General features: G+C 38.8%; 1 protein-coding gene across 11 annotated transcripts in view; it reads right to left on the reverse strand.

Annotated features, from left to right (window-relative positions):
* ELMO1 (engulfment and cell motility 1) overlaps positions 1–15874 on the reverse strand; it is a 309392-nt gene that overhangs the window by 147203 nt on the left and 146315 nt on the right. For all 11 annotated transcript variants that reach the window (XM_064506561.1, XM_064506560.1, XM_064506562.1 and 8 more), the window contains one exon: positions 5769–5877. In XM_064506561.1, coding sequence (XP_064362631.1) covers positions 5769–5877 — 109 coding nt within the window. The remainder of the gene's footprint in view (positions 1–5768; positions 5878–15874) is intronic.

A 15874-nucleotide genomic window follows, 5' to 3' on the forward strand; every position in this document is an offset into this window, starting at 1 on the left:
ATGTTTTAAAAGACCATGGTTCACCATAAGCATGAAGAGATTAAGATATTTTTAGAACAAGAAGAGGTAAATTGCAAAGTCAAGAGTGTCTCCCTAGTAAAAGAGAGTTTCACTAACTCTCTGCCGAGGGACTATGCCAGCAAACAACAGGGAGAGAAGACTGTTTGATAAAACAAGATTCTGCTATCATGCAAAGCAAACAAATACAATTTAGACTACTTAACAAATTATTAGCTTTGCATTAAGAAGGATAAGCATATTTACTGTCCCAATGGTCATGAATGGCTAACTTGTTAGTAGTGTTTCCAAAGGAACCCTTGAAACTCAAGATCAATATCGACTGTTTCAGATTTTTTTTTCCTTCACTGCTACTGAAATTGTTTTCAAAGCTGACTGAACATTGCCTATCTTGGGCCTTCACTCAAAATCTCTAATTATTGCTGTGACTTGGAGTTATCTGATGTGCTGATGGTTTGGGCAAGAGGATAAAAGATGGATGCATAAAAATGAATGCAATAAAAAACAATAGGACAAAGGATCTTGGAATTTCTTTTCAACTGTTTTATCACACTCTAAGGATAAGATAAAGTAGCTCAGGATGAAACTGAAAACTGTTACGTTTCAGCCAACCACTTCTTGGTAACGAAGTTTTCTCACCTTCCTAACAAACGTTTCTTGACTCCTAAAATGCTTCAGAATCTCCTGAAATTGCCAGAAAAAACGTGAGAATACTGAAAAATCCCTCATGCAATTTTCTCTACTATTTCTGGGGCTTTATGCTATTTAAGTTTAAGACAAGGAGAAGGAGGAGGAGGGCAGAAAGGCAATTAGGTTTCAAGTAAGGGGGAAAAAATTAAAATATAACATTTAGATATAAAAATATTGAATTTGTTTGCGATAGCAAAAGGAAAATCAAATCAAGTTCCCTCAAGTCGGGAATGCTGATCCTGCAATGACCAATGTTTTCAGGGAAAGACTAACAGAAAAAAACTACATTGCACACTGAGGATTGTGCAACGCAGAGGAAAAACTATGTGAAGATGAAAAAGTGGTTCCTAACCCTTCTGGCAATCAGCTTACTCCTTGAAGCATAAGATTTGATTATCTTTATCTCAGCAGGCACAACCATGAACATCACTGTACACCTTCTAAATATCCAGCACGTTCTATATGATAAAGGGACAATCATGTGAGAATTTGCAGACCATTTCCATTCTGCAACTTAGACAATAATTGCAATGAGAAATCTATAGCAAGAACTTGTACGAACAGCATCAAGGGCGTTTTAGTATATTGGCATGTAGATCTTCTCTGTCAAAAAAAAAAAAATCCTATAAACTGATCAAGTCTAACAAAAGCCCATGACAAAGTGAAATTCCCCACATAAAGGAAGCAAGAAAACCTAGTTAAGAAGTTGTCTATCTAATATAAGCTTTAGGGCTATACATCTGACATGGGGCGTATACCCCTGCAGTCTGTCATAAAGCTTGAGCACAGATTTTGGCAGAAGTCCCTAAACAGCTCCCATCAAAACAATCAAAAATTTGCAGTTCAACATCTGTCCCTTTCTCCAAACACACTCAAAAAATACTCCAAGTCTGACATGCCCTAGCTATAGAATAACTTCAGTCATGCAGTGATTTTGGCTTATGAACATCTTTAGGCTGTAATTCCAGTGGCAGCACTGAGAAAAGCTGTCTGCATACACACTGCTGCAATCTGTTGTTCATCCATCAGCTACACACCTCCGTGCCAGCTTCAACACTCAACTTCAGTTGAAGCTTCAGGTGAACCTGCATGGAAATGAGGCAGCAAGTCTGCAAAACTGCACCAGTCCCACATAAATCAAGTAGTAGAGATAAGTACCATTCTTCCATGGGAATGAGCTTCACGGGGTTTGAGGGTAGGAAGAGTCTCACCTGCTGAGCAATGTACAGAAAACCAGGCATTCCAGGCACAGACCAGAGACAAACAGGGCTACTTATGCAAAATGCTGAGCTCAAACTCTTGTCTAAGACAAACATTAGGTCTTAAGAACCCCCAAATCTCCTGTTAAATTTATTAACTCCAATTCTGGAAGGTCTTTTGGACCTTGTTTTAAATTTCTTTGTTTATCTGCAATGTTGTCATTCTCCCTGAAAAGCTGGGAGTCTGTTAAGTGGGTGTTCCTTCTTTTCTGAGCCTGTGTCTCGTGTACTGAAGCTTCAAGGAAGAACAGGAAAGAAATGGAGGTTATCTTCCTTTCATACCTAGCAAGGAGGAAATCAGAATGGCCTGATTTTACCTGCTCTTTGTGCACATAGTCAGTGTACCAGTGTTGCAGAGCATCAAAGTGCCTTAGCCTGTAGGAGAAGGAGTACTGTGATCACTGGGGTAAAGCATCCCTGTACCATGTCAGCTCCAAGACACAGAGAACAGAGGACAAGTAAATAAATCACCTTGATTAGCCAAAACACGTATAAGAAATGATTTCTGGAGAAATCAGAATCATCACAGCGCTTGTCAAGAGAAGTGTCTTGGCAAGCACTCAGTAAAGCCATTCTCTTGAATGCCTTTTTAACAGCGAGAATAACATGAGATTTAAAGATGTAAGCCAAATAGCCCACTCTTTCCCGATTCAGAGATTCCACTGAAGAAGAGACTTCAGCACATGTTTCATTTCAACTCCAGCGTTACTTAAACACTACATAAACCTTTAGGTTTACACCTCCTGTACTTCAAGGGTCCACCTCAGTGCAGTAGCTTTCTTTACTTACACAAGATGGAAATGTGTTTAAATACAGTGCTGAAGAAGAGATTAATTTCCTAGTCATGAACATTTGGGGAAGTCAGGTACTTGGATTTGGGGAAATACCAAAGCTAGAGAGGTGGCTAGTGCCTTTAACACTTTCTTGTGCAGATCCTTACTAGGATGAATGCATTGCTTGAAAGGACCAAAAAGAAATGGAAAAACGTCTTCTTGTTGCCTGAAGGTACTTAAAACAGTAGAGCAAGGGGAATATAATCAGCATTAAAGTGCTCTTCATAAATAATGGACAGTCTAGCAGCTTTTATCTACTCTGCGCTTTAAGAAAGTTTCTACTGCTGAATATTTCATAGGCAAAAGGTAATTCATTGTGCTTTTAAATTATACACTTCAGAAACTGTTAAAAAAAAGTTCCGTGTTCCAATACAATAACAACTGGCTATGAATTTCTAAAGAAACACTGGCAGCCTAAAAGGCATATTCTGAAACAGAGCATACACAAAGTATTAGGGACACTTCTGCCCTAGACTATAGCAACTGATTTTTAAGATGTCCAATCTTATTCAGCACTACAGTATTTATTTTCAAGTGAAGAATAAATCTCCACACACATTTTCGTAAGATGTCAGTTCTATAGTTTGCATTTCTCATCAAAATATATGCAATGCGTTACCTGGATGCTGATCACAGATTATTTAAGGTACGCATCTGTAATATTCATTTTTTGAGAAAGCTGTGTTATGCACAGTATTTTAAATATGTGTTTTATCCTGGCCTTTATAAATGACAATTAGACTTCCACAGAGACAAAATCATTAAGGAAATGTACCAGGCTGAACAGCCGAATCAAGATGCATTAGAGGCAACCTCAGCTCTGTCCCTGGGGAACAAAACCCTGTGGTGATGCAATCTTACTGCCACAATCTCTGACAGGCAGAAGTACCAGTGCACTTCCCCTCAGCATCAAATCTTGTCTACATGACTTCACATGCCTACGAAAGACCGCCACGGGAAGTCTGCTGAGAACGAGCAGCACCTGGCAGTCAGTGACTTGCCACAAAACCAAAGCAAATGGCATTAGAACATTAATAGGCAATTCCCCTCAACCTGGGCTCTTCCTGGGGAAATTTTAAGTTTCCTTTCTACACCCACACTTTCAAACTGTAGAGCTACTTTAAAAAAAGGCAGAATTAGTTTTCTATTTAAAAATAAGATGACAAAAATATCTTTCCCCTCATATTTTCTTTAAATAACTGAGCTGAGAAAAAAATAACATTTTATTTTTTCACACTTCCCACTTTAAAAGACCAGATAATGAAAGAGATGAACCAAAAGGTGAATACCTCCAGTAGTTAGATGCAATCATAACAAGCAGTACCATACATGGCAAACCATCCATATATTAATAGCCCTCTCCGTATGGACAAACATTCCTACAGCAAAAAGAGGTTCCTGTATTGCCTGACTTCTCATGACACAGCAAAGGCGGCTGAGACACTCAGTTAATCTCCAGATCAATCATCTCTGTTAGAAGCAAAGTGCACTGCAAGTCCCATGGACTGGTGGGATGTATACCAAAACACCATGTACAAAGCAGTACATTAGATTCTGGATATTTTTCTGTGTATTTGTAAAAATAAAATGAAATTAATCTTTAGCACTTAATCTAACCAGTCTAAAAGCGTTGAGAGGATATCTCTCTCCTACATTTACTGGAAGAAAAATTCAGACAGACATATCATGGATGATTTGGCATTAGACATCAACTGCAGCAGTAAGATTATTTTGAGGAAGAAACACATCTGCTACAGTGTGAACCTTACATATCACATTACCATTGTCATCACTTTTGAAGAAATCTAAATTGTTCCTAAATTATTTATTTATAGATCTACTGAATGCACTCCTTAATAATTCTGGGTTACTTAGGATGGTATTTAAAAGTAAATACCATACTATTCCTTCGGGCCTGCCAAATACTGAGTGCCAATTTGCAAATTACAAGTGATGCACAGGTTTTATACTGGCTCACTGCACAGGGAAAGATTTTTCTTTTGGTCAATAATTCTCCCAATACACTGGATTTAAAAGCTTTAGATGTAGTAAAAACCATATCAAACTTTTAAAATGGAGTTTTTGATGTCCATTGCAGAGTTAGTAGGAGCAAGAACTAAAGTGACACCTATAAGCTTTCACGCCGCCTTTTGCAATTGCTCTTTTCTCATTACATTTTGCTGTATTTTGCTGTCGTGGATGTCAGGTTAAGGGTAAAAGAAAAGCCCTTATTAGCAAGAAAATTCAAAAGGAAACAAAATGTCTCAGAAGGGAAGAAAGCATGTCGGTTGTGCTGTACCACATGAAAATGAACCTTGCCAAAACAGACAGCAGCAGGATCCAAAACATTATTGACAGGTAACTGAAGTTCACATATATTTATAGAACTAAACACTGACACACTAGGCTAATGAAGAACAGAGAAATGCTCCACAGTAGTATCTAACATGTTGTCAAGTGACTGTAATCAAAGCCAAAACCAACTTTTTAGAATGCCTGTGTACTTTGTATTAAAATATCTAGAACTCTATCCAAATACCAGGTATCTAATAGAAAATATGATGTGTCAGTTTAGATGAGTAGTCTCACTATGAATGATAGTGATACTCATGAAACCAACCTACGCACAAGCCTCTGGAAAGGTAAGAAAATAAAGCCTCTCACAGAGGATAACCAAATCACCCAAATGTGATAGGAACAGATCTCTCAGGAAATGATGTAGCTGCCCAGCTTCATGTAGAAGAGATTCAAAGGCCAGATGCCCATTTCCCCTATTCCACCCTGATTCCTGGAATGCCTGCAAATTAGTAAGAAGCACTAAAAAAAGGGCAAAGTCATTTTGAGTGTCAGTGTTCAATACATAACCACGTTCAAAAAGGATTCCCTGCAGAAAACCCTTGAAATAAACTTCAGGTACCACTGAAGTTATTCTATGGTTCTTAGAGGTCAAATAAACAGGCCAACTTACGCAGCTCTCCTACTTTCAGTATTTCGCACAGCATCTTTGTCAGCTCAATGCTACTCCGGCCAAACGGGCATTCATGCTTGTCTTCTCGACTACTGTTTTCCAGGACAATCTGAATTAGGAATCAAAATGGAAAATAATCAGTTTGAAGAACACATGAGTTGAAGTACTGCCTTCCATGTCCAACGTATACAGTGTATAACAGGAAACTCTGTGGAGACGCTGTTTTCATAAACCTTAGCATAACCTCCAGCTAAATGGCAGGGCAGAAAAGAACTAAGCGGGGGGTAGGGGGGAAACAATATCAAAAAAAAAAAATGCCTCTCTATGACCCCAAGACCGTCAGGGGTGCAGAACCAGTGCTGTTTCAGGGCTGACTCTGAAGCTTTGCCATTCCTATGCAATGTTGCTCCTCTGCTTGGAGGAATTGCAGTAGAAGTCCAAGAGAAAGAAGATGCTTCATTTTAAATTCACTAGTTAAAGGAAATCAGATTTAATGATTTATAAGCATGAACAGATCCCTAAAAGAAACTTTTTAAAAGGTAGGACAAAATAGCATAGCTGGATTCAGGCTCCAAAAAAGGTCCAAATGTCAAAAATCAAACTGAAGTCCACAGTTAGGGAAAGAAGATGTGCTTGTTTTCTCTACTATGGGAGAAACTAATGCTTACGTGAAAAGCATTTCAGTGAGCTATCACTCTTGTATCAAGCCTCTGAATGCTCCAAAAACAGCTCAAGAAAGCCTTTGTGTTCTCTGCTCAGTGACATTGCAAAATAAATGGAGAAAAAGAATTTCTTGAACAATTTTGCACTCAAATTCTGCAGTGTCAGTTACACTTGTGATAAAACTTTCACCGGCACTGCAAACAGAAAAAACATTCCATGGTAGAGGTGAAAAATATGAGTTATGACAATACTACAGATTTCACTGAAGCTGTGAGCCTGAAAAGAGGACAAAGCAGGATCTGAAAAAGAAAAAAAAAAGAAAGAAAAAAAAGAAATGCTCAGATTTGCAGTAGGAATTGGCTTTGTGGTAAGAAACTTTCCCATGAGCTTTGAAAAGGAACCAAAACACACATCCTAGGCAGCTGCTGCACAGCCTTGGGGGTGGGGGAGAGAGGAAGAAAGTGCACTTTAAAGGTAAGCAATTTTGCCAAGCACCAGAGAACCTCAGAGGCTAAGTTTTCTTCACAAACAGGTGTTCAGACACTGCTCTCCAGTTTGTACTCCTCTCCTTAGCTATCTTCACTTTTTTTTTTTCAATCTTTAACTTTTGTCATAACGAAGACTTCCAAAACAGTAAAACAGAAAATTCCATGCTTCTTGCTAAACACCCTGGAATTCCCACTAAACTATGATTTCTAAAAGGCTCGAAGGCTGGAACAGAGCCCAAAACACAGTGGTGGTGGTGAAGCCAACTGAAGCATCGCTAGATGCCAGCAAAACCTCTCTCTCCCTCCCCAGATCTTAGCTGCAAATGTTGCATATTCATGCTCACGTGCATAGAAACCTTCCCTGTGAAGCAGTTCAAGGTGAGTGTGGGAAAAGAGTGGGAAAAGAGTGAGAACTCACTTCACACAGTATGCCAAAGCCTTAGTCCTGCTGCACAAATGGCATGAAGAGCTTCCAGCTGTTACTGACCCCACCCATCACCTAGGATCCTGAAAAATGTGTTATGAGAGTGGGTGACTGCTTTGTTTTGCTTTTTGAAGAACACTCAATCTCCTCTGTCATTCTATTTTACCACTTAGACTTCCCACAGACTCTTAGCAAGCCATTGGGAATTTGATAGCTATTTGACCCTTACCAATTTTTATTGGGCTTTTCCAACGGGGCAGTGTCAGAATCACGTTCACCACTCTGCTTAGAGGAGTTACTTTTCCTTCTAAAAGTTTCGGGTTAAATTACGTCTAATTGTTCCATGTCATATCTGGATAATAGTTATACCAAATCAAAGAAACACCCCTGCAATTTTTGTTTTACATTGCTGCAGCCACCCTTCAAGGAACATGTGAATATGACTTTGCGTTTGGGATGAGTCATCCTGCTTCAGTCTCTTTGATGGAGGAGAGCACTACATTTCCATACCCAAACGCAGAAGCAATGCGAGAGTAGCACAAGTGCAATGTAATGCTGTGTCTCAGCACCTCCCTGAGATCACACCTCCTGTTTTATTATTATGCTTATTATCTCTCACATAATAAAATATAAAATCTGCATACTGGAGCAGGGGGCTGCTTTGACACAGATTTAGATACAGCAGAGAAACACAGGTAATAAAAATTAATGAAGAGGCAAAATGAAAGGGTAAGGGGGAGGGGAAGAGAAGCACTCAGACCAGCATTCTTGCTTGCTTCTGGCAAACACGTTTTGTTGAGTTTCACATTAACCCGACATATTAACATTTCATGAGAGCATAAATATTTAATGGTGACACCATATATGCATATAATGTAAGGCAGAATTACAGCAATCAATAAGAATGCCAGAGAAACAGTTAAGGCACTGTGTATTGCTATACAGCAAATTAAACGGCAATTTGAGTAATCAATATGTAAAATAGCTTTGGAATGAGCCTCATTCACACTCTGCAAGCATCCATCTTTTAGCATTTGCTGTGCAAAATAGGGCAGAGCTGACATGTTACATTTCTGCAAAAAGGGAAGATGGAAGAACTTTCACTACATCTAAATATATGTTGGCAAATTTGACAGTTGCAGATACTAATATCCTATAAGAAACAGCAATGGCAAAAAAAAAGAAAAAAAAGAAAAAAAAAAGATGCTCTTACAAATGCCCAAAGAGAATCATTTCTCATCCTGGGAACAGATTTTCTACATTCATTAGTATATTTGTAACATACTTTTCACAACTTAGCCACTCATATCCTGTTCCAAAGTAAAATGCTATAAATACAGCTGATAAGGGCGAGATGTTAATGTTATTTCCTTGATCAGTCTGGTTACGGAGGAGAAATAAGCAGGAAACGGACATGTTTGCTTAGTAAGCTGGTGAAAACTATAGCAGGGAAAGAAACATAACACACAGCTCTATACTGAAAATACTAGTGTTTGCCCATGGTGCGCACTGCTGACTTGATTCACATTTCTATCACAACAATTATTTTCCCCAGGAAAAGAAAGTAGCGAGGAAGCCACCAAGCCCACACAGCCTTCATTCAAATGGAGGTCTATCATTAATGCTCATGAAGTGGCTGCAGCCTATTATCTTCCTCCTCCTTTCCCTCACATATCCCCAGCGAGCTCCAGATCCACCAGCCATTTCACAATCTGCAGGCATGGGGGCTATTTATGCTTGAGGGAGCAAATACTTCGAGGCAGCCTCCATGAGCTGGGAGAAGTCCCGCATTGGGACCAGCCTCCCTCGGTCCTACCTCAGCTCTGGGATGCTTGACTGTCCTGTACTTTGATATTAGGTATCTACTGCAGCTGCTGCTTCCTTTATCCACTCTTTTTAGAGCTACAGAACTGGGAAGCCCCCATATGGAAACATGGCTTCTCATACACCATTACAGACCATTAATCAAAACCGTCTCAAATCTAATCATTAATCAAAACTGTCTCAAAATCAAAAATTATCACCATTAATCAAAACCATCTCACAATACGCTAGTACTAAATGCTGCATATAGTCTTCTCACCCTCTGTTCCTTTGATCACTACTGCCCACTGCTCTGAGGCAGAGCAGAAAACAACCGTAATTTGCAACACTCAACACCAAATAAGGATTTTTAGGGAAAAGCAAAAACAAACAAAAAAACAGAAAAAGATCTCAAAAAAGACAAAAAACAAAGGAAAAGAAAATTACCAAGGCAGCGCAAACATCAGAAGTTTGAGTGAGAAAAGATACCAACGAGCAAGACACTACAGAGGGTTGGTAAGAAAATAGATTAAGTGAAAAAAAAAGAACAGAAAAATCTATTGCAGACCAGAAAATACAGGGGGAGGCAGAGGCGGGGGGGGGGGGGGAGAGAGAGAGAGAGAGAGAGAGAGAGAGAATGAAACTGAATCACAAGAAGAATGAGTTGAATTGACTAGCAGATTGAGGAGAAAGGAAGACGTTTAGAGTGTTTTTAAAAATGCAAGGAGTTGCAATTTGAGGAAAGCGGTGTTAGTTCTCTATTTTTTGGCATTTTTACAGATGAAACTTCGCAGCTTATTCAAGTATGGGAATTGGACAAATACTTCCAGTAGAATACAGATCTGTACAGTTTTACTGTTTTTAATTCATCTAATGTAGATATTCTCCTCTCTCATTTACAAACTCCTGTCATAAATGGAAGGGAAACATTTCCCAATTACCAAACAAAATCAAGGAGTAACCAGAAAGAAAAATGAAGGCTTGGTATTGTTTCCCAAGGTAGACATTTCAGGCAGTACTGGTAAGCAATTGCTGACAGCTGAATTTTCTGGGGAACTGAGTTAGCAATATGAATTGCCTAAAACACCCTGTTTTCTCTGAAGCCAAAATCTTTTCAGCAAGCAGAAGGCAGCCCTCCAACATCCAGTTGTCCAACAAGCATTTAGAAAGGTACAGGAAAGAATCTTCTTCCTTAGGAAATATGTTTGGTTCTTGTTTTTGAAAACAAGATCTTATAGTCTTTCCATTGTATTATAATTAATGGTGTTCCGCATCAGCCAAAGAATGGTCACCCACTTTTACAATCTACCTACCAATAGCATGGACAGTAATAGAATAGAAATTCAAATGTATGCCCAGATCACAGAAGAATAATGCAAAATCTCCAGTAACAGCGAAAACAAAATCAAGAGACTTTCTAACTTCATTGCAAGAAAATTTCTATTTTTCCTTTATAGTCTTCCATTGAATTATTCATTGAGTTCATCACTATCCCAGGAGCACAAGACAGACCTTCAGGGAGGCGATGGACTAAATGAAATATTTTCCACATTTGACTACCATGGACTTAAAAATTTGCATTAGCTTCAGTTATGAAGCTTTTTCCTTCAACTGACAGCTAATGACTGACAAAGAACAGAGTTTTTAAAACAGGTATCATCTTCAGAAGCTTCCCCATCAAAAATCAGGAGGAAGAAACTGCCAGAGAGTCCTCCTTCATTGAGAAAAGCCATTTAGCCAATCCCTTAATCTTTTATGTTAAAGATAAAATTGGTTCCCAGTGCACGACCCCACAGCAACTGTAGATGTAATTCTTAGATTCCTGAGGTATGAGCTTGGCAAGAGAACAGAGATTCATTATGACTAGGAAGTAAACACAGAAAGCATCTGTAAAAGGTGGTGGGAGGAACCAAGAAAGAACAGAAGGCCCCACTGCCATGTCATCTTTAGAAGCAGCACCAAGAACTGCTCTTCACTTCCCACCGGCACAGGCAGGAGGGGAACAATTTGGTGTTGGCCCATTCCAATCTGAACACAGGTGACCAGGTATTCTTCCTCCCTAGATGCCCTGTTCAAACATGAGGGGACAATACTTCCCCCTCCTTGCTCTCCCTAAGACATAGGAAGATGGGAGGAATCTACAATACCTGAAGGGTGTAGCAAGTTTCTGAATTCTTCTCTTCCATGGAGTGAGACAGGTCCCACCAGTGCCATAGTATTATTATGGTATGGGTAAATTACGAAAGCTTGAACCTTTATTTCATATCAGCGATCAACTTTTGGGCACTTTGGATATGGACTGCATTTTGCCAACAGCTCCCACATACACAGCAAGATTCAGTTGTGCTGTGAATGGTGAGAAGTGAGCTGAACAAATGTAGAGCTGCAATGCTGTCATATGTCCCACAGCACACATCAGATGGGGTTGTGCTAACAGGAGGTGCCACAACTCTCTTTGATTCTCTTCCTCCACCAGTATTAACCTGGCTCCATATTTACACTGCAACCAACCACACCAGGCTTTGGTCTCCCTTCACTCAAGGGCACCCACCATGATCTTGCAGTCAGTGACAGGGACTCCTGGATCAAAAACACAGAATTTCCTGGTATGTCAGTAGGGGAAGCAGAGACATTAAACAAGGCTTGGGAAAATACAAAAGGCAGACAAAATATTAGTTAGACATGAATAGAAGGCAAGAACAGAAAATGGGGAAAAAAAGGTGAAAAAAAGAAGGAAAGAACATGTTAACAGGCTGCTAACCACGGGGCTTAGACTTTTAGGCCTTATGTATAAAATTGTATTCTCCCATGAGATACAGCAGAAAAACAAAAGCAATGAAGTTAATTTTTCTCTCCACCTTTAGCAGCGCAGAAATAAATTACATCCCTTTCCAATCATTTCTGGAGAAAAATAGCATGGCAGAAATCAGGCTTGGTTTTATTTCAGAAAGTGCTGAAATTATATGTTGGACTACTCATATCTGATGAGGCTAGAATGAGTAGGCACGAGGAGACTTTGTGAATTGGCGGAACGATGTGTAGGCAGCCTCCTATACAACAGCTGCATGGGTTAAAAAGTATACAACGCACAGTCTGACTGTGACTCAATCCATTAAAGTTCTGAAAGGTCTTTGCAGAATGTCAGCAATCTTCCTGTCTCCATCACTGCGGTTCACAAACAGCACCTACTCCTCCACCGTCACTTCTGAAGGGTTCAAAAAAAAGAACCCCCTCCTCCATTACCCAAAAGTAGCAGCTCCAATAGCTGTGGAAAAAAGCATCTCTGCATCACGGCTCTGTGCTTAACTGCTTTTCCAGCTCAGCAGATGCAGGGAAAGAGGGAGTTGTATTTCTGACCCTAAACCCTGCTTTATTTTTCATTTTCAGGCAATCAAAACTGCTACTGGCTTAGCTGAAGTCCCAACATTTGTTTGGATTTGGAGCATTTTAATAAACTTTAAAACTTACTTTAAATACCGGAACAGAAAATTTAGGAACCTATCACTAAGTACTTTATATGTCATTCACAAAAATGTGGTAGCAATGGATCCATTATAGAAGACACCAAGGGATCAACAAGCCCAGTATTTAAATTTACAGCATGGATCTCAGCATTGGTTTCCCACACTGCAGACAATATTTTATACTGTTTACAAATCTTACATTTAATATTTAGCAAATATTTACATGAAATAGATTTTTTAAAAAATCAGAGTGGAAGGGAAAAAAAATACCTTCTCCTCTATAGATAAGGGAATCAAACTCCAGGCTACAGCAACATGATTTCTTTGCAAGGAACATTGATTCTCCCTACATGAATAAAGAGTCTACTCACCTAACGAATGATAAGAAATTGGGCATAAGCTTGGGTAGCCAGCTAAACTGAATCTAAACAAAAGGACAGTCAATACTCATAACTGGAGCTTAACTAGTCTTTTTGCATTTTTTGCCCAAAGAACCAATCTCTCATGGAATGAGCTTAAAGAAAAGGAAGAGAAAGAATAATTGTTTTCTCAAGATACAATCTGCCCTCAAAAAAGCAGAGACCTATTAGAATATGGCTGATTATAAACCCAGAAGAAAAATGCAGACAGGTCACCAACTTCTCCATCATCAAAAGCAGATTCATATGAATGAGACATATGGTCACCACCATGGACAATGCAGTATAGGGCTTCTCTATGACACAGCTGACTTACTGTGAAGAACAATAACCTGTAATAAAATCCTACACTCCCTCCTAGCTGAAGGTTCTCATTATATTTAGATGCCTGTGAGAAAAGTAAAAAATAACGGAATATTTCAATGGTAGCGCATTAAAAGTGAAGATAGGTTCAGTTTACCCAATGGCATCTTCTCTTTCTACCCCAAGATACTGTTAATTTAGCCAAGATCCAAGATGAATAGCGGTACACTCACAAGTGGAGCAGTAGTTTTGATTTTGCTGCCCCTATCCAGAATACCTGGATGAACAGTAGAGGTCATCTGCACATTTAGAGGTCAACTTATCAAAACTGCAAAGTTACTATTTCCTTAGAAGCATCTGAGGCAGAAATCAGGCAGCTTTAAACACAGGCCAACAAACAGGTATCAAATTCCTCTGGGTAACAAATAAAGCATTTGTTCCATTTTGTTTCCTCTGGCTTGAACTCTACAACAAATTAAGTAAATCTCATTATTTTACATCAATACTGGCGATCACTGAAGTGCGCACACACGAAAATGAAAAAAAAAAAAACAAACCCATGCAAGAGAATAACACCTACACAGAAGCACATATGCATATAAAATATTGGCTTCATATATTTATACCTCTCTCTCTATTGTATCTTGAAAACAAAATTGCTCTAAAGTCTTATACCATGAATTCCCAAACAAGTCAACAACAAAGCACCAATAAATCGAGGTACTAATAGTAACGATGACATAATAGGATTACCATGGAAAGGTTTTTCCACAGACCCTTTTAACGCTCAGGAAAATTTCAAAGGCACATTGCTACAAGTCACCAAAAAGAAAATCTCAAGATGTCTGTATTGAATAAAGTTTGTTTTAAATGGTAACTTATAATTTTATTTTTAAAATTAGTAGAACTTGAAGCTGAAGTAGTTCTGGAAAGGAGAAAATAGGAGCCGGGGGGAAACTTGTCTGCTCCAAAAGAACAAAAAAAGATTATCTGTCACAAAGCTTTATTCCAATTATTTTCTTCACTGTTAACTTTAATTATACACTTCTGACTGTCCTGTAATTATGTAGCTTGGGAAACTGCCAATTTTTCCTGGGGAAACTTGTAAAATTTCTTGCAACGATTCAGCATTACTTCCATCAATGCATTCCGCATACTATATGTCACCAGCCTTTAAAAGCAGAGCCTGTGAGGATAGCAATTGATTAAGTGAAATAAATATAAATGCACAGCATTTTTTCCATAAGTCACTGATAGCACCAAAAAATAAAAAAGAAAAGCTAACTCAATAGGAAACTAATTCAACGGGAAACTTTATTTTTTAATCCATACGATAGCTAAGGACAAAGAAAAACATGGGTTTTTTTCCTCCACTAAAGAGCCTTTCTTCTTGAGGCCGCAATCATATTAAATGGTAAACAGACAGAGAGATTCAAAAACAAGTAATTCAAAGTCCAAATAAAGAAAAATAACACTGTGATCTTCTGAAAGGAGAAGGAAGACAGCATACAAAGAAAACTTACTACTGTAATTTCAGGAGCAGGCATACAGCAGGAAAAAAAAGAAATAGAAATGGATTGTGGGAAAGTAGATATGAATCAAAAGGTAGAAAAGGTTTGGTTATTTCTTCTCTGCAGTGTGACACCCCATCTTTTCATCTGAAATGCTTTCCTTTTTTCCACAATGCACAGTTGCCCATCTGCTCCACGGCCTTCATGCCCATGCTCTTCAACACATCGCAACAGCATTTACTATTACCATGAATTCTTTGTTTGGTACTTGTTTTCAGAGCCCAATTGCCCCCAGCTGAAGGGCACTTCAGCTTCAGACACTTTTACCACCTAATTAATCCATTTATTAGGCATATTAATTCAAAACAGAATGATTTATGAGGGTGAGAATAAGAAAGAAAAACGGAGATTACTGAAAAGACTGAATAAGGAGATATTAGAAGGGAAGGAAGGCAATAAGTAGTATCAGAAGATACATTACAAAGGGTCATGTAGCAGGATCATCCTAACAAACAGCAGGTCAGAATGCAGTGATTTGTACTGACCATTAAACGCGGTATTGGGGACACACGTTCAGCATAGTAATCACGATTTACTGATAGTGTCTTCTCTTAATACACCACATTCAGTCAGGAAAAGCTTTATATTTTCCAGGTTTGTTTCACACCAATTCTGGTTTCCAATCTAAATTTTTAATTATTCCACAGCACAGATATTATCTCATTTGAGGCCTTAGGAATTAACCCCATGGCACGGCAGTTAACTGTACTGCAAAATGACAAGTTGAAAATAATTTCTCTTCCTATAAGGCAAATTGTCTCCTAGTCTCAACAGCGGGGAAAAAAAAAGAGAAGAACTCCTGTCAAACAAGTTGCTCAGTATGCAAGTATTACTTGTCTGGATATCTAACAGTTTCTTGTGGAGTTTCACCTCAACCAGAGAGAGTTCAGATGTCTGAACAGATAAGAAAGTAGGTGTTTTTTTGTGATCAAAGGCTAGTAGTGCTCTAGGAGTTGCACAGTGCCTTTTGT

Source organism: Dromaius novaehollandiae, chromosome 2 (genome assembly GCF_036370855.1).
Source record: "Dromaius novaehollandiae isolate bDroNov1 chromosome 2, bDroNov1.hap1, whole genome shotgun sequence".
NCBI lineage: Eukaryota > Metazoa > Chordata > Aves > Casuariiformes > Dromaiidae > Dromaius > Dromaius novaehollandiae.